At 38.5% G+C, this 27,065-nt stretch overlaps 1 protein-coding gene across 1 annotated transcript in view; it reads right to left on the bottom strand.

The window, feature by feature from the left end:
- The window catches only part of Dpyd (dihydropyrimidine dehydrogenase), an 877,326-nt gene that overhangs the window by 827,477 nt on the left and 22,784 nt on the right, over positions 1 to 27,065 (bottom strand). The window contains 1 exon segment of the mRNA XM_051165995.1: positions 12,816 to 12,926. Coding sequence (XP_051021952.1) covers positions 12,816 to 12,926 — 111 coding nt within the window.

The following is a 27,065-nucleotide window of genomic DNA, read 5'->3' as shown; positions in this document are numbered from 1 at the left end:
AGATGTCAGACTCTTAGCCAACCTGTTGGCAGCTGAATACAGATTCTCAGACTACTGCCCTAAAACTCCAACCTCAATAATAAGGCAGTTAGTTGTAAAAAAGAATGGTTTTCTTCTTTTGTAAATAAGACCTATTGAAGTCTACTTCTGGAGGGTTTTCTTCATTTTCACTTAAACCAGAACAGGTATCTGAACTCTATTCTGATTAACAATAAAGGAGGGGTAATAAATGCTTAACCATTATAGAATTTTCAAACCTTAAGAGAATGGAATAAAAGTAGCAGGGCTGATGGCAGACAATTACAAATGAGTTTAATTTGTAGGCCACTTGGATGTAGAGAAAGTTGTGATTGGCCTGAAATGAATAATTGAACATCGCCATTCTGTAACAGCCTTGGGATACCAAGAGTTAACACTTTTCTTGTTTTTTAGGCAGCTACTGTTTTATCATGCATATCTTCTTGAAGAATAAATCTCTCGCCATACCACTCTGTGCAGAATGAAGCACCAAGAAGACCCACTTTCAAAGTGAGAACAGAATATTTGGCCAACAGCAAGCTACAGCATATATCAAACAAGGAGTCCACCTCCTTAATGAGCTAGCATGCACTTCTCTTAATGAAATAAGCAGATTATTGACCTTGTCAATAAGTATAATTAGCTGGGATCATCATTACCACTAGGAGCTGCTGCCCTTCCTCAACTCTATATATTCCCTACTCCTTGAAGAACTCAAGCTGCTTGCTGACCTTTGGCTTAGTCGGCTTCCTCAAAGGTCTTCTCCATACACATTCTACACTCTGGCAGGACCCCACTGTGTAGCCTTCCTCCTTTCAACTTTCATCTTTAATTCCAGCTTAAGAACTGCTTTCTTAGGGAGGCCAATCTTGAATTCTGAAACCAAGCTATGCATTTCCACCATGGCAGGCTAATTAACAAAACTTCACTGCGAAACACATGCATGGATGGATATGTGGTACTGTCACAGAAACCAAGGTGTTTGTCCCCATTTCCATTGTTATCCACGTGGATGATGTCATTGACATCTTCAGTTACTATTAGTTAATTCATAAACCCGTGCAAGTGAGACTCAAGCTGATGTTTAGAGTGGGCCCAGCATTTAAATGGATGAATTGATTTGTAGAGGCTTATTAAAAGTGTGGAACAATGAGTATATCCTTTAAGGTGGTTCCCTGCTGTGTAAACTCACTTCTGTCCAACAGCTGAACCAATGTACCAAAATATTCAGGAGATGGTCCACGGAGTTCACACTTCATGTGCAGACAGAGGAGAACACACCCTAACTGTACTCTTTTACCTGAGTTCTTGAAGAAGTCTAGATGAATTCTACTAGATGACAGTTATGCAAAAGGTGTTCTCAAAAGGAAAGCAGTACAGGTTTCAGGATATAGAGAGAAGGTTCATGAAGCCAGCACTTGTAGCTTTCTTGCTCACATCAGTGGTTCTCAGCCTTCCTAATGCTGTAACCCTTTAATACAGTTAGCTTGTCATGTTGTGGTGACTCCCAAGCATAAATTTATTTTTGTTTCTGCTTCATAACTATAATTTTTGCTATTGTTATGAATCATAATATAAATATCAATATGCATTTGGTCTTAGGCAACCCCTTGGGAAAGGGTCCTTTGACCTCCCCCCCCCCACTAAAGGGGAGGTGGCACACAGGTTGAGAACCACTGGCTTAGTTATAATGTGTCACTTCACAATCCTTTCATCTTCTCCAGGGCTCATGTTCCTCTAAGAAGATGACCATACTCATTACAATCAGAAATACATACTTATAACAAACCAAGAATAATTTTCCTCCATCATATGTAAGTGCCGTAAGAATACATTTGGAATCTTAGTGCCAAGAATAGGCCCAGGCATTCACCAAGAATTGAGTAAATTCTCTACTTAGTTACCACTTACCAAACAGTGAACCACATACACAGCGCTAATCCAGGTACAGAGGATTCAGCTATAAGTGAAAGGGGTCCTCATAGACCTGACATTCTAATTAGGAGACAAAACGTTAATTATGAGACATAGTATGTTAGCTGCCAACTTCTCTGCACAGAAAAATGAAGAAAAGGATGACAGATGCAGACTAAATGCATGGGGCAGCAGCGTGTCCACAGTTGTTGGTCAATGGATGTAGTTGAGTTATCACTGTAAATAATTTAACTCCGGGCTTACTCCCACCCCGTGCTCTTCTTTTCTTTTTATCAATCACCATTATCCCCCTGAAACTGTTACAGAGTACAACATATATCACACAACTGAATCCTGTTTCCCACACAGCCTGTAAGACTTGGAACATAAAAAACATAAATAAAATATACTTGCTTTGGGGGACAGACACAGAAATAATATATAAGAAACTGAATAATGAGACAGCAACCAAATGAGGCATTTTTATCAGATACTTAAAAAAATCTTGTGTGCAATAAATGTTATAAACTCATAGTGAAGGAAAAGTCTAAGTATTTACATATCATAAACATTTAAATAATGTTTGTTCATATAATTTACTACTGGACACAGCTTCATAGAGGGTACTCTCTAATCAATAAAAAAAAAAAAAAAAAAACTACTCTGAGGGGCTGTTGTGCATTTAAGAGCATTTTTTGTTCTTGCAGAAGACCCAGATTTGATTCCCAGCACCAAGTAAGGCAAATCACTTGCTTCCTAGGGCACACAGGCCTCCTTGGGCACCTGCATTCACATACCCAGACCTAAACCACACACATGTTCATAGCTAATAAATAAAATAATGTTTGAAGAATAGAAAAAGTGGTGCGCATATCTCAGCACTTAGAAGACAGAGGCAGATGGATCTATATGAGTTCAAGGCCAGCCTGATCTACATACTGAATTCCAGACCAGCCAGGGCTTTAGAAGTGAAACTCCTCAGAAAATAAAACAAAAAATAACCTGAGCAGTATACTTTCCAAAACTTTTTCCCCAAGAAAAGAATATAATGGCAAAACTGAGAAACAGGAAGTCACATGAACATAGGGGATTCACAGTAGCTTGAGGAGGAAATGTGAACCAAGAAAAAAGTAAATTCCTCTCAACTTTTAACCTTTCAGTACAGATTACATTAATAATTTAATGGAAAGGAGACAAGAGAGAAACAAAGGACAAGTAAATGCTGGAGAAAAGGGATGCAGGATAGCTCCCAGGTCTCTTCACAGATGACGGGCCAACACCAGGTATGTGGCAGTCAGAAGACAAAGATTCTGTGACTTGGCAGCTAAAAGAAGCCTTGAAGGAAGAGGCCTGAGACAGGAAGTGTCATGAGCTCCAGTGGCCAGCACAACACCACAGTAGTTGCCACTCTCTCATGGACTTCAGAGTAGTTAAAAGGTGGGTGATAGAGAAGAGTCAGACAGGGAGGGAAGGACAAGAAAGATTCATAAAGGCTTATTGAGTGAGTGGGAACTGATGGGGGGATGGCTCAGCTGGTAAGAGTGCTTGCTGCTCAGACAAGACTCAAGTTCAAATCCCCAATACCTGGTTTAAAAAAAAAAACACTCCTGTAATCACTATGAAGGGCAGAGACAAGAGGATTGCTGAGGATTGCTGGCCACCAACCTTGCACCAAGTTCAGTGACAGATTTTATCTCAAATGAATGTTAAGTGTGATAGGTCAAAGCACACAGTGTCCTTCTTCAGAGTGTGACTAGGCAAGACACACACACACACACACACACACACACACACACACACACACACACACACACACACACACACACACACACCAAATGAAAAAATAATGGTGGCTGCAACCAGCTCATGTTTCAAAATTACAACCAATGAGACCAAATCCCTTTAGTTCATATTATCAGCCTCAAAAAAATAAAATGGGAAGGGCCAGACAGAAAGAAAAGATTCCTACAGAGCAACAGACAAAAGTTCTCAATCACCAAGACTGCTACGGGTAGAAATTAAGCTCAGCTAGAGGAAAATAAAACCAGTCACATGTCCTGCTTCGCTGAGTATCTAGTCAAATATCAGTATGCTGTACACAAACACTGCATTGTCAGTCTACCAAAGAAGATCATATGAGCTGCAAAGAAAAGAGCCTCGCCTCCTCCATACCAGTGTGGTGCAAAGCTCATGTGGTTGTAAACTTTACTGTTAGAAATCCGGACTGGGGTCAGTAGGCCAGCATTGGGACTCACACTCTATACTAAGTTTAACAGAGCCACATTCCAAGCTACTTTAACAAGTGTGAAGGAATCTGTTAGAACTCTAGCAACCAGCGTGAGTGACACTTAGTAGTGAGCAGGTAAACGTGAGAAGGTGGGAAGTGAGCACTCCCAAAGACAAGACAAACGTCAGCCATAATTCTAAAAGATTACAAAAGAACCTCATCGGGAACACGTGAAACCACACATTAAGAGGAAAACAAACGGCATTCATCTACCCTTGTAGGAAGTCTCTTCCTATGACCTTGTGGGTCTCATTTCAGCTCACCCAGTTGTTTTTAGTCTCACTGTTACCTGTCCTTGTCTGTGGCAGGCAGTTCAGTGAGTGTGCCATAAGACCCAAAGCCCCATAAGACCCAAAGCAAAGGGAAACAGATATGTGCGTACTTACATGTTTGATTTTTTTTATTTCTATGATAATCTATCTTGATTACTGGGTCTTTGGATAGAACTGTATATTGTCTATCTAAAGTCGGTGCCCCGCTTGCATCTTGTTCTTCCAGCTCTCCATGCTGCTCCTGAAAAATGCTACCTGTGGCCTTCAAATAACTTATACCTCCTGATGTTTTAAAATTTCGTCTCTTAACTTCAAAAGCCCACATGCTAAGTTCATTATTTTCATTTCAGTTTACCCTGTAAACAAACTGATTCAGCTCCCAAGTTGTATATTTTGTGTATAGATGTACTTTCGGATGTGAATGCATACAAATACATATACACACACGCATGTGGAGGTCAAAGGAAAAGGTCAGGTGCCAACGTCTCCACTTTTTTTTTTTTTTTTTTTTTTTTTTTAAGAGAAAGAGTGTCTCTCAATGATCTGGGATTTGCCAGGCTAACTTGGCTAGTTGGCCATTAAACCCATAGATTGTTTTGTTGCTTCCTCTCGAGCCCTGGACTTACAAGTATGCTCCATCACACCTGGCTTGTATAAGTGTGATCTACAGGTTGAACTCAGGTCCCTGTGTTGGCAAAGCAAGCATTATACCAACCGGTCTAGCCCCCTACCCACCACATCATGTTTTCTAATTTCCAAAATCTTCACACTTGTACTCTTCCTGAAACCCCCTTGTTGTGGTTAATTTACCAGTATGGCCTAATAATGTTTACTGTTAGACCTATAATTATTCTTATGGCAGTATTTCTAACCCACCAGCAACCAATCACAACATAGATACCTGTTATGTTTTAAAATAGCCTTAGTTAACTTGGGGCAGGGGAGATATTAATCCCCTAAACTACTTCCCATAGTGGGAGACATGCCCCAATCTCATGCCATCTGGTTCTAAAAATTTGTATCAAGCTAGCTCCCATCCATAATCCCAAATACTTGCTAATTATCATCATTGTGGCCAAGTCTTCCTCCATGCTGACCATGTGCTTCTCCTCTCCTCTGCCTCTGCAAGCCCTGGAACCTTAGCCATGCCTATCCCATTTGCACTGCCCAGGTTTGATGGCCTTTTATTGATCAAACAGGATAGGATCTTAGGCAAGGTACAGGTGGGGCACAGAGACAGCAAGAAAAAATTAGCATCAAAATACATCAGACTAACCTCAAACACTCTCTCATCCTGATCTTCATTATTTATCCTCTAATTTTCGGCAACAGTACCAAAGATGGTGTCTCATGTATTTGTCATTAAATATATTTCTTCCATAAGCTCCAGAATCATTCAGCTGAAGGCAAGTTTGGTTGATAATTAAAATCCATATGATGATTCTTTCTTTGAAATAGTATTATAACTATTTATTGATGTTTGTCTTCTTCGTCATAACACAAGTTCCTTGGTAAGGCCTATGCTACATTCATATTTATTTCAGTTGATGAATGACAGAGTACCTAACCTATTCTAATGGATAATAAATAGAAAAAGAAATCACCCACATAAAGACTAGATAGTCCAAATTCGTTTTCATTGTCTATAAGGAAAGGTCAGTGGTTAATTTTTATCTCTTCCTGGAAAGTGCTATGCTGAAAGAGCTCTTGTGAGAGATTACATGGGTTCAATGTCTAGCTAACCCAGGCTTCTTGGGCCTCCCTGTGAATGACCTTTCATCTAGGAGTGGTGAGAAAATATAATCACAAAGTGATTCTGAAGGTTACAGTATAAGATATTAGACAAAGGACCTGAAAAAACAAAATTTAAATCTGCATTACATCTTTGTCATCTTTTTAAAAGGAGAGCACCTACTAGGGGTCACAATTTTACAATAAATCACTAAGATTCTGAATACAAATGGCTTGCTGTACTTAGCTGTGTTTCCTTTTATTCTTCACCTGGAATGAATTTTTCTAATTCATAATATTTTCTGGTCTTCAAACATCACACATGGAATGACTGCAAAATATTGATGTAATTAGGACAGTTCAACATTTTCAAAATGTCAAAAATAAACAGCGGTTATGGAACACCTGTTTAAAAGATACTGGGAATAGGCGCTTTGTGCTTCATTACCCAGTCCAAACACATTTGCCAGCTTAAATTCCCTATGTAATTCAGAATTTCCAATTACTCAAAGAACACTAGTTAGCTGCCAAATAATGAAATTCCTGGGCAAAAATTTCAAAATTGTCATTCTTGGGACAAAACAATGCCTGTTCTCTTAGAGGCCAATCATCCACTTACTAAAACAAAATTAGAGTCTGTCTTTAAAATAAAAACAGAATATGACTTTTGTAGATCTTATTTGTCTCTAAATAGCATTTGATCACGTGACCAAAGCATGGATGCTTCCTAAAGCATGAAGACCCCTAAAAACTTTACCATGGAATTCAGAGAAACTCAAACATGACCTGCTTATACACTGTGATTAGCCAGTGACTGTCTGGCTGGAGTGGGGCTCACCCCTCAACCCAAAGCTCAAACCTTCATTCTGTCTTTTGAAGTAATGTCAGATCCACCACAAACCACACTTTCTTGAACTTTTAACGTGTATCTGTTTTCATAAACACGCTTTTTTTAAAGGATGTGAAGTAAAGTACTAGTAAGGACATCAGTAATTTCAGTGAATCTTAGTAAATTGCTTAACATTCTTTAGCCTAGCATTATCATGCTTAAACTGAAAGATGTAGTCTTAACGATCCACATTCCTCAGAAATCAAAATGCAGTAAGTAGCTATTGCAAAAAGATCTGCCAATCAGTATAATGCAAGAGAATATGTAATCCCAATGTCCAGTACATAAAGAATGAGGAAATGGGAGTTCTGTTATTTTGTTCATCCACACATTCACTCAATAGCTATTCATTAAGTACCAGCTATATGCCAGGTGCCACTTGAGAAACACAGGTAAGGAGAAGAAATGCAAGACAAGTCCAATATAAAAAGTCCTGCATACTGGGCTTTACATACTCATATTCAAAAGGAAGACAGTGAACGCACTATAAGTAAAAGGAGTGTATTAGCAGCAAATACTGTGAAGAAAGTCCAAGCAAGGAAGCCCAAAAGGAGCCAGGTAAAGGGCAGGCAGAGTTTGATATAGGGATCCTGGAGACAGCTTTACTAAGATGATAGGTGAGCAAAGGACATTATGGTTACCAGTGAGCAGGAATATCCCTGGCAGATTATCAGGGCAGAACTGTTAAAGGAATGCTCAGCAAGCATACGCTCCATTGGGAAAGGGTTAGGTGCTGAGAGTAGTCTCAAGGCCACTTCAGAGATTCAAAGGGGAGGTGATAAGGATATCATATAAACAATCATGTATTTACATATATATCTATGTAAATATATGTAAATTTATTCTAAAGGAAAAAATAAATGGTGGAGATTCTGGGGAACAGATTTTGGGTCAAGCTAATAATTTCATAATTTATCAACATGTTACATTTTAAGTATTTGTTAGGACTGTAAAAAGATCTATTCGATGGGTATTTGGTTATCATGGCAGCGGTAGAAAGGTTACCTTAGAGATATAAAGAAAGGAGTTATCTGACTGAATATACTACAAAATATAGAGTGGTTCTATTAATAATCTAACTTTGAAACAAGAGGAAACAAAGAAAGGGAGGGTAGAACAAGGAGGAGAGAGAGGGGAAGAGAAAAGGGGGGAAGAGAGAGAGAGAGATGGGGAGAGAGGGAGAGGGAGAGAATGACAGTGAATAAGATAATCTTCCAGTAAAGAGAGGCTGAAGGGCTGTAGCAGATAGTGAGGATGAGGCCCTGAAATAGCAATTTCAGCATTTGATACATAGTTTTCATAGATGCAAAGACTGCACAGGGATTGGAGTTTGAAGTTACTAAATGAATACTCTGTAAGAAAATGACAGCAAGAGGGATGAAGGCGAGCAAGGCAGAGCCAAGATGTATCTATGATAAGACACATATCCAGACCCAGAAGGCTCTGCAATGGCCCCTCCTGGAGGCAAGGGGTAGAGCCAACTAACAGAGGGCTCAGTGGTTAAGAACCCTGAATGCTTTTCTAAAGGTCCTGAGTTCAATTCCCAGCAACCACATGGTGGCTCACAGCCATCTATAATGTGATCTGATGCCCTCCTCTGGCCTGCAGGTGTACATACAGGCAGAGCACTGTATACATAGTAATGAATAAATACATCTTTTATTTTATTTTCATTAATTAAACATTTTTATTTTACATATGCATTTATATTATTACATATAAATGCAATAAACTACATATAGAAAGAAGAACCATGACACAATCAGGAATTATATAAATGTTATAATCTTAGTGTTTTAGCTATTTGTATTTGACAGCCTTGAAGAAAACATTTTTCCTATGTTTTGTCTTGGTATGTCTAAAATTCTAAATGTAAATCAATCTCTGTCACATCTTGTCATTATCAACTTAAAACAACTATCTAGATATAAAAGCAATTTAACCCTTAGACCAACTAAGATTAATTGTAAAACTAAGCTACCTACCTGGTCTTCAACTCCAGAGACTTGAGACTTGAGACGGAATAAACTTGATTACCTGAGCATGCCAGGGGTACAGGTTAGTAGTTTTCCAAATGAGAAGATGACAGAGACAGTTTGATACCTGAAGAGTCACTCAAAACTCTCTATAACATTGGAGCATCATCTTCACCCTTCTGGCCCAATATATCTGACAGACATATTTGTGAGGCAGGAACTATTGAAATCTTGCTTACCCTGTCTAGACAAAGTTTAGCCTTCGACTGTGCTTGCATCCAACCTTGCTCTATGGTAGAAATGAGGACTTTTTGCCCAGTGGCTTGTTTGCCACATTTAAAGCAATCCCCATAAGGAGGCTCTTTGATGCTCCTCATTCCCTTTGAGGTAGGCTGGGTGTTGCCAGGAGTTAACTTTATTGTCAGTGAATCTTTAAAATAATAAAAACATTTTTAAATGCCATATTCTGTATGTCTCTGAGGTTTTTGAAGCCCTTATCTTTCTAACTATCCTACCTTACCTTTCTATAGGATCATATCTATCTGCCACACCTAAGATGTATATTCTTGTGATCAAAGTAGACTAGTGGTTGACATGACCATGATTTGATCAACAATTAACTTGTATAAACTATTTATCATAAATAGCCTGCAATATCACTTTCAAAGTATACACATATATAGTGTGTGTGTGAAGAGTAAACTTATACTTGAATTCTATACCAATTTATCCAGAATTAAACTTACTTTGCATCTATATACAAAATTCTATACCAGTGAATTAAAAATAACCTTATGAATGACAATTGATGTATTAAAAAAAAGAATACAGCTCTGTTGGGTGTGCTAGTTGCACATATTTAATACTATTACTTTGAAGTCTGAATCATGCAGATTTCTGAGAGTTTCAAGATCAGCCTTATCTACCTAACAAATTCCAGGATCCTTCTTGTCCTCTGACACCACCCTAGCGAAAATAAGAGGCATCTCATTAGATTAGGACATGATGGGAGACAAGTTATCATTAAATTCTTTATATAGGCACAGAGAGGATACTTATACAAAGGAAGGGAATCTTATTCAATTAGGGAACCGCAGCTAAGCTTGAACTCTAGCTCTACCACCTCCAGTCTCCCTAAGGAATGAACTTCACTGTTCTCTCTCAATCTATGAGTATCACTGGAGAATGATCTGCATCCTCAGCAATAAATCTGATCTTATACAATGAGATTATTATTTGTAAATGCATTGGAAGCTTTTAATTTATTCTCCCATTTATATTTGCTCACTATAGAAAACCAAAAGATGTCAACAGCACAAAGATAACCACTATTAACAATTTTATGGACATTTTTATTCTTTGTAGATATGCACAAAGATATAGTTGTATGCAAGTACACACAATTACAATTAGATCCAGTGATGTTTTATGTGCTTTGCATGTAATGTAGATTGCGCCTGTTTAACCCAGAGTATTAACTATTTAATGATAATTTGCAGTGGTCATACAATTTAACACTGATAATATTTGCCTTAATTTAGTTAAACATGACCTAGTCATTTGAATTTGATGGATTTTCCTTCTACATTTTTTCTCTGCTGAATAAATAATGTCTAGAATAATCTTCTTTTTACATAATTAATGTTTATCTAATTCCTAATTCTTTCCATAGGACATATTACTATAAGATAAATGAGCAGGTGTATTTGACAGTTTTGTTATTTTTATAGGTTAAATTGTGTCTCCGTAAAATTTATGTGTTGTAATACTAACTGTTAGTACCTTAAACTGTAGTGATTTAGACACAGTATTTAGAGTGGTAAACAGATTAAAACAAGCCATTAGAACAGAAAGACCATGTGAAAACACAGGAGGCAGACCCATTGATTAGACTAGCAGCAATGCACCCTGACAACACCTTGATCTCAGATTAGTCTTTACTATATTGACCACTCAATGGCTCAAACCAGCCTATCTCTGATTTTTATAATAACAACCCCATCACATAAGATACATATTAATTCTTGAATATGGTGAGACTGATTTTCCACAAATTCTAAACAACAAATACTTGAATGAAAAACATATCTCAGTACTACCTTTGTCAGTTACATATTTTGGAAGAAACGCAATGAGAAACTCTATGTATAAGATTACATCTGGAACAAAATGATCATTTTTTTCTAAGAGAGTAGTGAAAATAACAATTGAAATAGGAGGAAAAACTTCTATTACTAAATAGAACCTGGACCAAAGAATGTCAGATCATTTATGAATGAAATGCCTCAGGGAAGGCATCTGATGTCTCCGGATCACAGCTCTCACATCTTTGAAATGAGAGATTTATCCTTGATAGCCTCTAAGAGATAAGTTTGAAAACTGTACTACTCTGCTCTCGTTCTCTTCAGTTGCTGCCATCATTAGATGAGATCACAGTTTGTCATCACATGATCCAGAGCGGGCAACTCTGATGTCCTTTCAAAGACTTTTCCTGGCAATGTCATGGTAGAGAGCAGAGTTCACAGGAGAGGACCAGGAAAATCAGAATGCCAAACAGAACACTGCAGCTGATGGCAAGATCTTTTCATGCCATAGTGTGTCTGACCTTTTGTGGTTTTCAGAACCATTTGGAGGGTGACCCATGCATGATAGAAAAACACAACAGTAACATAAGCCTATCATAAGTGCCTGTCCTCAAGTTCTATCCTCCCAAGGAAAGGAGGGAGAAAAATGACAAAAGCAAAGTCATGTATCTTAAGCAGCATTCTGTACAAAGCATCCAGAGAGAAAGCTTAGGCCATGGTCTCATTAATTGCTTTGGAAATTTTGATGGGGAAATTCTATTAAATAGGAATTTCTTTCCAATTTTAAATATTTATAGTTCATAAGACATTTTCAACCCTTCCTTTGAGGCCATATCTAATACCCACTCATGACCTCATAGTCCGTGATCATGATATAGACAAAGCTAAGAAAGACTCTAAGCTAGGCACTGTGGTTTAAATTGCAATCTTGGGACACAGGAAGTGAGGAGAGAGGAAATTGCATGCATATAAGGCCAGCGTGGGTTACAAGGTGAGTCCTGGTCTCACAAGCAGATAAAAACAAATTAACAAATTAAAACTCAGCAATAAAGGTAGGACGCGGTGACATGCACCTTTAATCCCAGCACTGGAGAGGCAGAGGAAGCAGTTCTCGATGAGTTCCAGGCCAGCCTGGACTACAAAGGGAGTCCAGGACAGCCAGGGCTGTTACAGAGAGAAACACTGTCTTGAAAATAAAGGCATATTTTTAAAAATCAGTTATAAAGAATTTCTGAGAAGCCGCTCTGCTTCTGCACTTCACCTGAGCGTGTCAGCTGTTTATACTAAACACTGACCAGTCATCACTTCAGCTAATAGGTAGTCATGCACACACCTTCTTCAGTGACACTGGACCTTGCCATATGGAAAACCTTTTACCATGCTACCACTGCACAAAATAATTTTCAGCTAAATTTAAGAACAACTTAGAAAAAGAAATACTGGTACCAGACTTATACAGTTTTAAAGAAGATTTGCAAAGCATCACAATTAAATGGGATTTTGAGATTGTTTCAGATATAAAATGTTTAAAGTAATTTAAAGGCACCGTAGTACTTGCACATCTCTAACTACATTTCTAGGATGACATTGTCTTCATTGTGGGAGCTAATTTTCAGCAGGAAATCATGTGTCAGTGATACTTACAAAGCAGGTCTTATCAGAGTTTCTTTTCCAATGTTTCTTGTCTAGTTTCTTGGCCATGGTGGAACGCAGAGTTGCATGAGTTTGTATTCGAGGATTTAAAGCCAGGATATTCTAAACACAGGACAAACAATATACAAACATACATAAGTAACCATGTTGATATTAAAACAAATCAAAATTTTATTTCATATCTCTCCATTTCCCTAAAGAGAGACTTAGCTAAGAGTGAAAACTCTTATTCTTATGATATATGACAGAGGGGAGAAAAGCAGATGTAACCTAAACAAGTTAAAGTATGACCCAAATTTCATATGATGATTTTAGAGAAAAATTAAAAAAATAAAAAAGAGAAAAAAAGAAAAAAAAACTTAGACGTAACACAGGACCTTCATATGAATGCCACAATATAAGAATGTACTTGGAAAAGCTAAGCAGAACCAAAGCTGTAATTGAAAAAAAAAAAAGCAAATAAGAAAATATAACACCATTGTTGTGAGTCAGTCATCTACTGGAAAAAATGTGAATGCAGTAACATCTAATATCCCTTCTAATAATTCTCAAAAATTTCTTTCTCAATGTACATATACATCTACAAAACAACCCCAATACCGAAGGCTCAGGAGCCATGGAAAGACTGAAAATCCAGAGGCTTAGGGTGTTTGCTGTGAGAGTGTGTCTACTAACAGAGAGCTAATATCCAATATATATATATAAAAAAAAAACTCAAGAAATTAAGCACCACCAAACCAAATAAACCAATTGAGCAATGGAGTTCAGAACTAAACAAAGAATTCTCAACAGAGGAATATCGAATGGGTCAGAAACACTTAAAGAAATGCTCAACCTCCTTAGTCATCAGGGAAATGCAAATCAAAATGACACTGAGATTCCATCTTACACCCATCAGAATGGCTAAGATAAAAAATTCAAGCAAAACCACATGCTGGCGAGGATGTGGAGAAAGAGGAACACTCCTTCATTGCTGGTGGGAATACAAACTAGTTCAACCACTTTGGAAATCTATCTGGTACTATCTCAGAAAACTGGAAATAGGGCTTCCTCAACACCCAGCTATTTCACTCCCTAGAATATACTCAGAAGAAGCTCCAGCATACAACAGGGACATATGCTCTACCATGTTCATAGCAGCCTTATTCATAATAGCCAGAACATGGAAACAGCCTAAGTGTCCCTCAGTAGAAGATTGGAAAAAGAAACTGTGGTACATTTACATTATGGAATATTACTCAGCTATTAAAAACAAGGAATTTCCAAAATTTGTGGACAAATGGATTGACCTAGAAATGATCATAACGAGTGAGTTAACCCAGAAGCAGAAAGAGTCAAATGGTATATACTCACTTATCTGGACACTAGCCCAAAAGGCATGTCCCTGAAAGGCTTCACTTATCAGAAAAGTGGGACAGAGGGGAGGACATCCTTTTGGGGACTTTAGGTGAGAGAAGCATGGGAGAATGGGGAAATAGAAGGATCCAGAGGGTCCTAGAAACGTATAAGAAGAACATTATGATGGACTGATCTGGGCCCGGGGGTCCTGCTCAAACTATGGCACCAGTCAAGGACAATAGGTGCAGTAAACATCGAACCCCAACCCAGATCTAGCCAATGGACAGGACATTCTCCACAGTTGAGTGGAGAGTGGGGACTGACTTTTACACGAACTTCTGGTGCCCCATATTTGACCATGTTCCCCTGGATGGGGAGGCCTGGTGGCATTCAGAGGAAGGATAGCAGGCTACGAAGAAGAGACTTGATACCCTATGACCATATACAGGAGGAGGAGGTCGCCCTCAGTCAGTCACAGTCATAGGGGAGGAGAGTAGGGGGAAAGCAGGAGGGAGGGAGGAATGGAAGGATACAAGGGATGGGATAACAATTGAGATGAATTAATAAAAAAAAGAAAAAAGGAAAAAAAAAGAAAGAAAAGAAAAGCCTTCAAAGGCTTACCACAAAAACAACCCTTCCAAACAGGTCCAAAATCAACTGAAGCTTGCAGCAGTGTAAGTGATTTTCTGGGTCACTAAACAAAGTAGGAACTAAGTGTTCTAGCAACATGAACGGACAATGATTCAGGGAGATCTGAAAAAGGCTGAGAGCAAAGGCTTTGCTGGAGCCACTGTACAAACCCCAGGTCACACAGAAGACCCCAGGCATCACAAAACAGCAACACCGGATATGAGTATGGAAAAGGGACTGGTATGGAGTTGGGGAGTTGGGTAGCATCTACAGGATTGGAAAGGGGGATAAAAGAGGGTGCCTACAAGAGTCATCAGAGTGCATTGCACACATCTATGAAATTCCAATGACCATATCTATTGAAAGTTATCAAAAACACAAATAAAAATGTTGTTATCACAAAATACTCATACTCATGTCTAGTACTGTACCATAAATGGATGTCAGGGGTTCAGACTGTAGGGGAAATGGAGTACCTTAAACCATCTATCCTGCCACTAAACCAAAATATGAATTCCTTGTCCTGAGAGCACAAAGTAAGTGTGTTTTCAAACAAATATACTAATATATAGAAAGTATAGATACTCATGGAATTCTAGAAACCACTATGAAATGTATCTTTAAATTGGATGAAAAAGAAGACGCAACCATGCTGCTTTTGGAAAGTAAAAAGTGACTGCTAAAGGATGTTTGGTTTCTTTGTGGAATAATGAACTGTGGCTATGTATTGTTAACATGATCCTATGAATACATTTAAAAAACATGAAGAGTAGGATGATATGGAAACTATGTCTTGATAAAGTTATTACAATTAATTAATTCTACATTCAACAAGTTTAACTGTAACTGTTTTCACTTTAATGAACAATTTTGGGACTTGATTTACTTGCATAAATGTGATAAAATTATTTTTAGCAATTCTTACAAATGACAGGCCTGATGTTTCTTAACTCTATCCGGTTAGTTGTTTGTGTCTTCCAAATAGCCCATTCACACTAAAGTTCTGTTTCTGAATGATTATTCCTGGCAATGAAAAATACCCAAGTGGCTGATTTATAATTGTTAGCTTAAGAAACTTCAAGAATCTCATTTTACAGAAAAAAATAAAGATCTTACTACACACACAATACTTTTGCATACGTTTTCAGACTTGAATCACTAGTGTACTACATGATAATATGTCAGCAAATAAAAGATCGAGTTTAAAGGTATTCGGGCCAACATTTAAAGCACACAAACTAAGAATCATGCAAGAAATATGGCTGTATTTATTTTACCTTTTACATCCACAATCCATATTGTGATAAATGATTACATTTATCTATACCGGCATAGTAATGTAACTTTTGGAAATAAACGTTCTGAATGTAATTTATTGGCTGCTTATCATGGTTACTTTTCTTTCACAGAATACAAACATAAAGTATAACACAGCATGAAATATTGGGTTAACCTTTTACGAGAAGTCGTTGAGTTGAATTCAATGGATCTTGGATAAAAATAAATTGGATTGTGGAGAATGGTTACCAAGGATTTGACTTAATAATATCCCAGATGAAAAGGGATATAAAATAAGAATACAGGACGTGTGTGGTTAAGAGCTGCTCAAAACAATTTTCCAAAGCAAGACTTTTTTAAAACCCAAAGTCAATATCATCGATAAGTAAGCAGCTGGCAGAATAATAAGGGAGAGTTCTAAATTACACTCTTACTAAGAAATGACCAAAGCCAGGTCCTTACCAGGGTCACCGGGTCCCCTCTCTGGATAAATTGAGCACTTTAAGAAGCCCATTAACCCTTTCAGATATCAAGTTACTGCTAATGGGGGGAGGGGGTTTTTCTCTCATCAAAAAATCTGGCTTTGGGTATCCCAGTCAGTTTCAGAAGCATTGCGAGAATGTACTGGTGAGAATGAAGGCAGAGAAAGAAAAAGGAGTTTGAGTAAATCTCGTGGCGTGATTTTGTTTGGTTTAAGAAATGCCTTCATATGGTTCAAGTCCACTCCACACAAACTCTGATGAGTTCTGCGCTGTCATTGGTTTCTGTGAACATTTTACACAGAAACATCTGGAGTCTCACAGCACACACACTGAAAGCCTGTACCTAGATGGTTTGTGCCTCACCCCAAAGGCTGTGAAGAACAGCTACATTGACTGTAGTCATATATTTGGTCTTCCTGGATTAAAAACACTAATCACTGGTCATAAAATACTAGAACTTTAGCATCATTTGGAAGCTCAAATTCCAGTTACAGGAAGCCATTTGGCCAAGAAGTCTTCTTTCCGAAAATATGCCAACACTAATATGACCATATTGATTAACTAATTATAATGTACCACTTTAAGTTTTCTTCACTTTTTACATTTGAATTATAAACAATGATTTTCTACTCAATGCTAATTATTCCTTGTAATTCTGAGCTATAAAAATAACACATGCATACTCACATTTGAGTTTCACATGGTCAGATTCATGAATTAAATTGTTTCTTACTCAGATTCTGCTTAAATGTTATCATTGATGGCCTACTCTGAGATTTCTATGGGTCTTTCCCTTGTATGAGGCTAAGAGGAAACATATGATTAAATACATGTTGCTTTTCCTTCTCTCCTAACTGGTCCTATGTACTTAATCCTGATGTAGCATTTTCTGCCACTTGCATCTGAGTAAACTCTCTACTAACATTATTGACTCTTGAGGTAATTCTCTCAACTAACAGGAGGGAAAGCACACTGGCAAGTCTGGTGAACATGGAACTGAACTTGGTACTTACTTGCTGTGCATATAGTTGTTTACAGGACTCAGTGTCAGCCAATTACCCCACCCTTTCTTAAGTCTGTCATACTCATAGTGGATGGGGGGCTCAACTAATCTCCATGGCATTCACAAGGTATTTGGAGACGTTGGAGAGTCCCAAGACTGGCAAGGCCAGTCCCTGCTTTGCCAGAAAGAGTGCAGAATTACCTTCATTTGGTCCCACCTGGTCCACAAAACAAGATACAAGCAAGTTTGGAGTCTGAAACTCTTGGAGACCATGGTGATTAGTCCTGGCCAAGAGCTCTCATGTACTCATAGCTATCCAAGACATGATGATGCCTTAGGACCACTTCTCCAGATAATGATAATAAAGAAAAGTTGTCCTTTTTTCCTGGAATTTTTCTACTAGCACCATACAAAGGTCAATATTCCTTCTACAATTAGTACCTTACTATCATTAATAAGTGATGGATAAAATAGATGAAGAAAGAATATTGTAAAGGTTCTAAATCTTACAACTTTGTGGGAAGCAGTTACTAAACAGTGTGTATAGTGTTTTGTGTTACATTTGTTCTTAGATTTTTAGCTCTTCTGTTTTTTCTGGAGTAAGCCTTCACTCTTTCCTCCACTATAAAACATTAATCAGTAATAGTACTGAGCTGATAGCATCATTTAGATTATTAAGACAATATATAAAATGTTGCCTTACAGGCAGTGCGTATTTATACCATACTGTGTTTTAGTTGTCACTTATCAAATGTATATTCTTGTTCCTGAACTGTCAATTTTGAATGCTTACATGGGGACTTGTTTTAAAAATACAGGAATATGAGAAAATATGAAGGCAACAGGCAAAAAGAAGACTATAAATACTACAAGATGAAAAGAAGAGATATATTTCAGAAGAAATCAAATTGGTCATGGGTTCCTGAATTTATCTTAGCTTTCTGACCTACAATTGCAGAGGTAGATTGCCTGAAAATGCCAATATTCTCTTCATAAATTAGTATGGCACTATCAAAGTTTCATATACATTTTAATATCCATGACATGCATAGAACACAGGAGATAATGTTTTGTAATATATAGAACTGTACATAACTCATGAACTTTGAGCTAGACACATTAGGGTGAATTTACATTACATTTCCATTCTAGGGAAGACAAGTCAGATGGAAAAGATGATGAATTTGTAAAACATCACAAAACACATCAACTGGAAATGAATGAGCCCTTTCAGGATGCTAGTCACATCACCTGGAAAATTCACTCAATTCATTCCTATTGGACAAATAGTTAGCCTAAGTAAGATAGTTCATACATCTTAAGACATCCCATCTATCATGTCGCTGTGCAATTACGCAAGCTGAGTTCTGTCATTTGAGTCTCTAGTCTGCCTTGGCCAGATTTTATACATGGCACTTCAACTTATAAATCGCATGCCACTTAATAGACTGACTCCAAGAAAGCTCATCTTCTTTTAAAAAGACTGAAACTTCATACAGAGGAGTGTGTGTGTGTGTGTGTGTGTGTGTGTGTGTGTATTTATGTGTGTCTGTATGTATAATGTATACACACACATGTGTTATTAACATATGAGTCATCCTTTTCTCTCCCTTGATACTAGGGACTATACCCAGTGTCTTACAATGGCAAGGCAAATGCTCTTCTACTGACACAAATCCCAATCCATTAATCATACAATTCTTAATAAGATCAGACCATGATGATTGAATCTGATGTAGATATTAGTTCCTCTAATTAAGATAAAGCCTCTGAATATCATAGACTGAGTGACTTAGGTACAAACACTTCTTTCTCAAAATACTACAAGTGGCATAATCCAGGGTCAAATTTCTATATAATTTCTTCTCTGGTAAAGATCCTTTTCTTGGCTTGTAGATTACTACCTTATTATATCTGTATGTGAAGAGAGTGAGAGAAAGCCCTCCACTGTCTTCTCTAAGGACACTAATGCCATCATGAGCACCCCCTCCAATGAGCTTTAGCACCTCTAACGATCTTCCAAAAGTTTCATCTCCTAATACTACACACTTGGAATTAAGGCTTTAACCGATGAACTGCAATGGTATAAAATTTTCAGTTTTATAATTTTTTTGTTTGTTTTAAAAAGTAATTTATTCTTTCATACGTATATAGTGCACTTTTACCATATCCCTCCCCTACCAGTGACCATCTCACATCCTTCCAAAACACAGTTTTAGAAAAACTCAAAGTGATATTTTACAGACATAAAGGATAACATCATAATAACATTCAGTTGATTTGTGTGTGAGTGTGTGTGGTATATATGTATTTTTGTTGTTTTATAATCATCACATGACCTCGGAAATGCAATTCATGTCTACTGGACAAATAGCCTAAGTAAGAGAGTTTGTGCATCTTAAAACGTTCCATCTATCATGTCACTGTGCAACTATGGAACCTGGGTTCTGTCACCTGAGTCCTTACTCTGCCTTTCCCAGGTGATGTGAAAATTACACACCATTTTTATAAGACACCTACAAAAGATTCTATTGCATCTGTGACTATTAAAAGCTGTTCACAATAGATTTCAGCACAAGCAACAGTTTCCTCTTAATATTTCAGATGAAACCATATCAAAACCACATGTTAGCAGGACCAAGAAGAAACTTCAGATCAAAACAGTGACAATTTTATAGGATTGTTTACTTTTAAGAAGATAAATTAAGAACAGTATTTCCAAAGACGTTAACATCAGATCTTAATTACTCTATTTCTTCATTTCTCAAACAGAAAAAAAAAAATTAAGAATATATGCTAAGCTATTGTCCTAGGCTTTTTTTTTATTAATTTATTCTTGTTACATCTCAATGTTTATCCCATCCCTTGTATCCTCCCATTCCTCCCCCCCCCCATTTTCCCATTATTCCCCTCCCCTATGACTGTTCCTGAGGGGGATTACGTCCCCCTATATATTCTCATAGGGTATCAAGTCTCTTCTTGGCTACCTGCTGTCCTTCCTCTGAGTGCCACCAGGTCTCCCCCTCCAGGGGACATGGTCAAATGTGAGGCACCAGAGTACGTGAGAAAGTCCTATCACACTCTCCACTCAACTGTGGAGAATATTCTGACCATTGGCTAGATCTGGGAAGGGGTTTAAAGTTTACCTCCTGTATTGTTCTGGGCTGGTGCCTTAGTTTGAGCGGGACCCCTGGGCCCAAATCTGCCTATCATATTGTTCTACTTGTAGATTTCTAGGACCCTCTGTATCCTTTTATTTTGCTGTTCTCCCATGCGTCTCTCATTTAGAGTCCCAATAGGATGCCTTCCCCTCTGTCCCAGTTTCCTGGTAAGTGAAGGCTTTTGTGGAACATGCCCCTTGGGCTAGTATGCAGATATAAGTGAGTATATACCATTTGATTCTTTCTGCTTCTGGGTTAACTCACTCATTATGATCATTTCGGGAATTCCTTGTTTTTAATAGCTGAGTAGTATTCCATAGGTTAGGGATTAAAAATAACACATCATGTGAAAACCCTTATGAAAAGATAGGAAATGTTTATAAAGGAGAAGAGCAGGTTATCTAGCACTGACTGATTAAAAGCTGGCTCACAAGGCCCAGAGCCATTTGAATTCAGGAGAAAGTAACGTACATTAGCATGCTAAAAGTAGAACGATGCCGACCAACAAATATGAAAGGATACAGTGGGCAAAGACAAAAGCAAGACCAGGGTTAATCTTAGAATTTTTTATTTGTTTGTTTACTTGTTTGCTGCCTCTTTAAAAATTCACTTTACATCCAGATCATATCCCCCTTCCTTCTCTCCTCTTGCTCCCACCCTTCCTCTCTCTTACCCCTATTACCTTTCCTCTACTCCTCAGAAAAAGGGAGCCCTCACCGACAATAACAACCCACCCAGGTACATCAAATCACAGCAGGACTGGGCACATCCTCTTCCACTGAAACTGGACAAGGTAGCCACACCAGAGGAAAGCAGCCATCCCTCCTTCCCACTCCCCTTACTATGGAAACCACATGACAACTAATCTGCCCATTGGCTACAAATGTGTAGAAGGCCTAGGTCCACTCTAGGAATGATCCTTGGTTGGTGCTTCAGTCTCCATATGACTCCCACCCCAGGGCCCAGGTGAGATGATTCTATTGGTCTTAGGATGTTCTTGTTCCCTCTGGCTCCTTCAGTCTTTCCCCTCACTTTTCCACACGACTTGGTTCTCACTAAGAAGGGGAAATAGAATAGATAGCAGAAGTGGAAAAAGAGAGGGGGCAGGTAGAAGAGAGAGTGCAGAGGGAAATGAGGGGTCAGATGTAGGGAGAAAATGGGCTAGAGGTCAGAGGGCTTGGAGAGAAAAGAGAAACACAGGTAGGGAACAACTCTGAGACAAGCTGGACCCTGAAAACAGGGTGGAGTCTGGGAGGAGATGAGAGTGACTCTATTTAAGACTCATAATAGTGGGGGTAATGAAGACTGAAGAGGCTACCTCCTAACCAGACAGGACTTCTAGTAGAAGGAGGGAAACACCAACCCTAACCCACAAAAACTTTGACTGAAAATTTACCCTTTCCACAAGATGTACATGGATAAGGTTAGAGCAGATATTGAGGAAATGTCGACCAATGCCTGGTGCAACAAGAGACCCACCCCATGGAAGAGAGAAACTTGTGACACTATTAATGATATTCTGCTATGCTTGCAGATGGGAGCCCAGCATAATTGTCTTCATCCTATTGACTCTTTGATGTTCTAGAATAGAAGGTTCGAATTTCAGTACACACGATACAAAAGACAAGACTCCCATAGCAAGAGAAACTGCAAACTACCTGAGAAAAAGAGATGTAATGAAAATAAAGGGATGCCAAGAATATCCAGGGACTAAGGCAAAGGTTCTGTGTGAGCAAAAACATTCTAGGAAGGGATTTATGCCGCTATTGTAACATTAAAAGGTTTAAAAATGATACTCTACAGATAAATCCTTTAGGAAAAAGTTTACATATTTTTAAAGTGTACTCTTTTCTATTTTTACATATATATTTATATTATTACACATATATACAATAAACTACCTCTAGCAAGAAGAACCACAAAACAATCAGAAATTATATAAAAGTTACAGTCTTAGTGTTTTGACTATTTTTATTTGACAGCCCTGAAGAAAACATCTTTCCTATGTTGGTGCATGTAAAATTCTGAATGTAAAGCAATGTCCATCACATCTTGTCATTATTAAATTAAAACAGCTATCTACACCTAAAATCATCTTAATTCCTAAACAACTAAGCTTCATTGTAAAACTAAGCTACCTAGTCTTCAGCTCCATCAGAGACTTGAGAAGGAATAAACTTGATTACCTGAGTATGCCGGGAGTACAGGTTAGTAGCTTTCCAAATGAGAAGATGACAGAGACAGTTTGCTACCTGAATAGTCACCCAAAACTCTCTATAATGTTGGAGCATCTTCTTCAGTCTTCTGGCCCAGAATATCTGACAGACATATTTGTGAGGCAGAATATTGAGGACTTGCACACTCTGTCTAGGCAGAGTTTGGCCATCGACTCTGCCTACATCCAAGCCTGCCCTTTTTTAGGCAGAATTCTGTCTGTGATAGAAATGAAGACGTTTTGCCAGTGGCTTGTTTGCCACTTTTGAAGCAATTTGTATCAATAAAGACAGAAAAAACATCTAATGAATGACAGGGGTATATTAAATTATGATCTATTTACAACAGTAAAGCATGATTTTATATATATATATTAAAATTTATATATATTTAAATTATGGGTTCAAAAGATATTTTCTAACATGGAGAAATGTTCCTAATGTTATAAGAAAAAAATAAATCTAGGGGCTGGAGACATGGTTCAGGGTTTAACAGCACTGTCTGCTCTTCCAGAAGTCCTGCGTTCAATTCCCAGCAATCACATGGTGGCTCACAACCAACTATAGTATGATCTGATGCCCTCTCTGGCATGTAGATGTACATGCAGATAGAGCACTCATGTACATTAAATAAATAAATAAATAAATCTTAGAAAAGAAAGAAAATGTGAATCTAGGACAATGTTAAGACTAATTCTATTAAATGTTGATACTTTCACTGTATTGAATAACTTTAAATGACACAAAATTCATGATATAATTAGTCTGCCACTTTTACTTTCCTAAATAAGAAATCATTTTTTTGGCTTCTTTATTGGCAGTTTTTTTCAATAGGTAAACAGAATAAATTCCCTCAGCCCCACTGCAAGCACGTGTCTGTGTGTGTGTGTGTGTGTATGTGTGTGTGTGTATAAAACAATAGGTTTATTGGGCTTCTTTCAGGAGCATCAGGACAGTTTACTTACGAGAGCATGAGTTACTCCCAACTCCTGCATCACCAGAAAGTTCTACTCCATCAAGGAAGAAAATGTTTGGGAAGACACATCTTGTAGTACCCAGTAGTGTCCTTTGCAGGGAAAACATGTAGTGTGGAGTGACATTGAAAGGCAGATGAGAACTGATAGACTGAGGTCAGATGTTAGGGAGGAGGGCTCCCCTTTCTGAGAACTAGGGGTGGGAGGGAGAGGATATGAGGGAGGGAGGTGGCTACATCAGAATGTAAAGTGAACAAATTTTAAAAAATTAAAAAAAAAATAGAAAGACCACAATTCCTTAAAAAAAAAAAAAACCTAGTAATTCCAGTTAAGGGGTATAAATATATGACATAAAATATCTTAAAAGGTAAATTAATATATAAAGTTCTAATGGCCTTACCCTACAATAACTGACTATTGTTTTCTGCTATCTAGAATCTTACTACCTGTCATTCCCCTAGCGTTTCTGTGCTACTGCTGCCTTGGAACTGTCTTTTTTTCCATAATGCCCAGCCTGGTTTTAAACCAATTCAGCTCTCGAAATACAATTGGCTTCTCTACTGCTAACCAGGCTTCCATATGTACAAACAAGTCAAAGCCATGCCATCTATTTTAATGGTGTTCTCTGACCATCATGACATCATTTTAGATTTATTGACACATTGTGTTTATGCTATACATAATCTTCCTACATCTTAATGTCTGGATACTTTTAGTTGGATGACAGGCATTGGGAATTTCCACAGACTGGGTATGCAATGATTTCAAATCCGTAAACCATTCTTAAGTTTGGTCCTTAGACAAAATACTTGGAAACCATTTGATTCTTTCAGGAATTGGTCGTAAGCTTTATGGCATAGAACTTCAGCAGCATTTGGTCTGAGACTAATTAGTTCCCATTGCTGAAGGAAGAAACTTCTGAGTAACTAATGTTCTATGAACCATAAAATTTTCAAGTTTAGTGGCAGGTTGTTGGGGAACAGGTACAGTCCCCAAGTCCCCTGTGAGTGGCTGGCACCTCCCATTCTCCCTCTCAGACTGTCCTTTACCAACTTGTGCTGACAGCTACCCTGTAAGTTACTCAAGGGGACCCCTGCTCCTCTCTAGGTAACTCTCTTCTGTGTTACAACCCTTTACCCAGAATTGCCAGCTCGTTCTCTTCAACTGAGAGTGAGGCAGAGGGATAGGGCAAAGAGTGGGATCTGGGAGATTTTCCACACAGGCTGCAGAATTAACACAGGAGAAAAGAAAATCCGCAAGGAGGAAAGCTAAAAATAAATACCTGGCTCAGCTAACACTAGCTTGCACCCCTTACAGAACCACTCCATTGTCCCAAGGTAACCAATAGCTCATTATAATATTAAGATTCACACCCCTTGGCGGAGATTTAAGGTACTAATGGCACATGACACTCATACAAGTGTGGATAGGATTGCACGCAACAGGTAGAACATTCTCCAAAAAGACCATATTATCCAAATGAGCCGAAAAACACTTCGAATGAGCTGTAAAGTGCTGGGTATAGTAACATAAAAGCACCAACAGGCCACCCTAAAGGGCCATTGAGCCATATACTTTCTCTCTGCTGTTAGGCCCCATGTCGGCCCTTGGCAGTGCCTTCTCTTAACAAATTATTCCTGCTCCATTGCTCAATGCGTGACACAAGATCCGGAAGCCCATTGCGGTGGTTTGAAGAAGAAAAGTCCTCCATGGTGTCCAGCATTCAATACGGTTTTGGTGATTTGGGTGGTGCAGCCTTGCTGGAGGAATTAAGGAACCGGAGGGAGTGGCCTTTGGGATTAAAAAGCCCCAGTCACTTCCAGTTTGCTCTCACAGCTTCCTGCTTACATGAGCTCTCAGAATCTGGTTTCTTCTGCCATGCCTCCCTCCTGCTGCCAAACCTTCCTACCTACCACGATGGACGCTTACCCTCTGGAACTGTAATAAGCAATGCAAAGCCCCCTTTCTGAATGTTAGTTTGGTTACGATATTCTACCATAACAACAGAAAAGCAACCAGTATGCCTCGCCAGAGGTAGCCACGTGACCCTGAATATCAGCTAAAGATTGAAAGCACCTGCAGGTTCTGCATAGGCTTCCCCACATGATTCGCCTCGTCTCCGGTGGGTGAAAACCTGTGGCATCCATTATCTGATTTCCATTTCTCAAGGGTTACTATCCTGTGCCACTTGTTAACCAGTGTCTTTGAAATAAGTGCTATTTCTGTATGTTGACGCGGGTGGAAATATAGGCATGAAACAGCAAATTTGCTAAGTCTGGGTTGCTACGGATCAGACATACTCCTTCAAAACATATACAGCCTTCTTTTGAAAAACAACTCGGAACACTTCGTCAGGAAAGAATTGTATTTTTGAATCTAAAAATTTGGACTATACTGGACTAGTGTCACTGGGTTACATGGATGTTGTGACCAGTGACTGGCAGAGTTGCCCTTTTTCTTTGGCAGCATAGAGACTGAATTTCTAACGCCAATCACACAGCACCATCTTCTCATGGGACATCAAGACTTGATGGAGCCTCACTGACTTTCATGTCTCATAGGTGCTGCCTGACACGTCAGAGAAGTGTGTGTCCGGTTTACCTCCAGTAAAGAGAACTCAGGGAATCTGCCTGGGTTCCTCCAAACTTTGACCTGTGTGTTCTCCCCTTTGCAGATTTAAATCTATTATTTTTATCAGAATGAATTTTGAAGTCTCAATAAAGGATTACTCAACAGCTCCCCTCCCGTGTGTGTGTGTGTGTTTGTGTGTGTGTGTGTGTGTGTGTGTGTGTGTGTGTGTGTGTACACATGTACCTCAGTTTAGGGATGAAAGACAGAGAACGTATGGGAGTTGGTTCTCTCCTTCTACCATGTAGAGCTCAAGAATAGAACTCAGTTCATGAGGTTTGGCCACAAGCTCCTCTACCTTCTTGGCTAGCCTGCTGCCACACCCAAATTACTTATTAAGAATGTTATGTGAAGACAGTAAAGTCATATTTGTTTGGGGAATCATGGGCTTTGAAACAGAAAAGGTTAACATATGACAGACTCTTTGGAGCAAAACATCAAAATTTGATATTTCAAATCTCTCTGTGGGTTGTTAATTATCGGTGGCTAGACAGCAGCTGGTATCAGTCAACACACTGCTGTGACAGATCTTAA

This window comes from Acomys russatus, chromosome 23 (assembly GCF_903995435.1).
Source record: "Acomys russatus chromosome 23, mAcoRus1.1, whole genome shotgun sequence".
Classification (NCBI taxonomy): Eukaryota; Metazoa; Chordata; class Mammalia; order Rodentia; family Muridae; genus Acomys; species Acomys russatus.
This window is presented reverse-complemented; position numbering and strand designations above follow the sequence as displayed.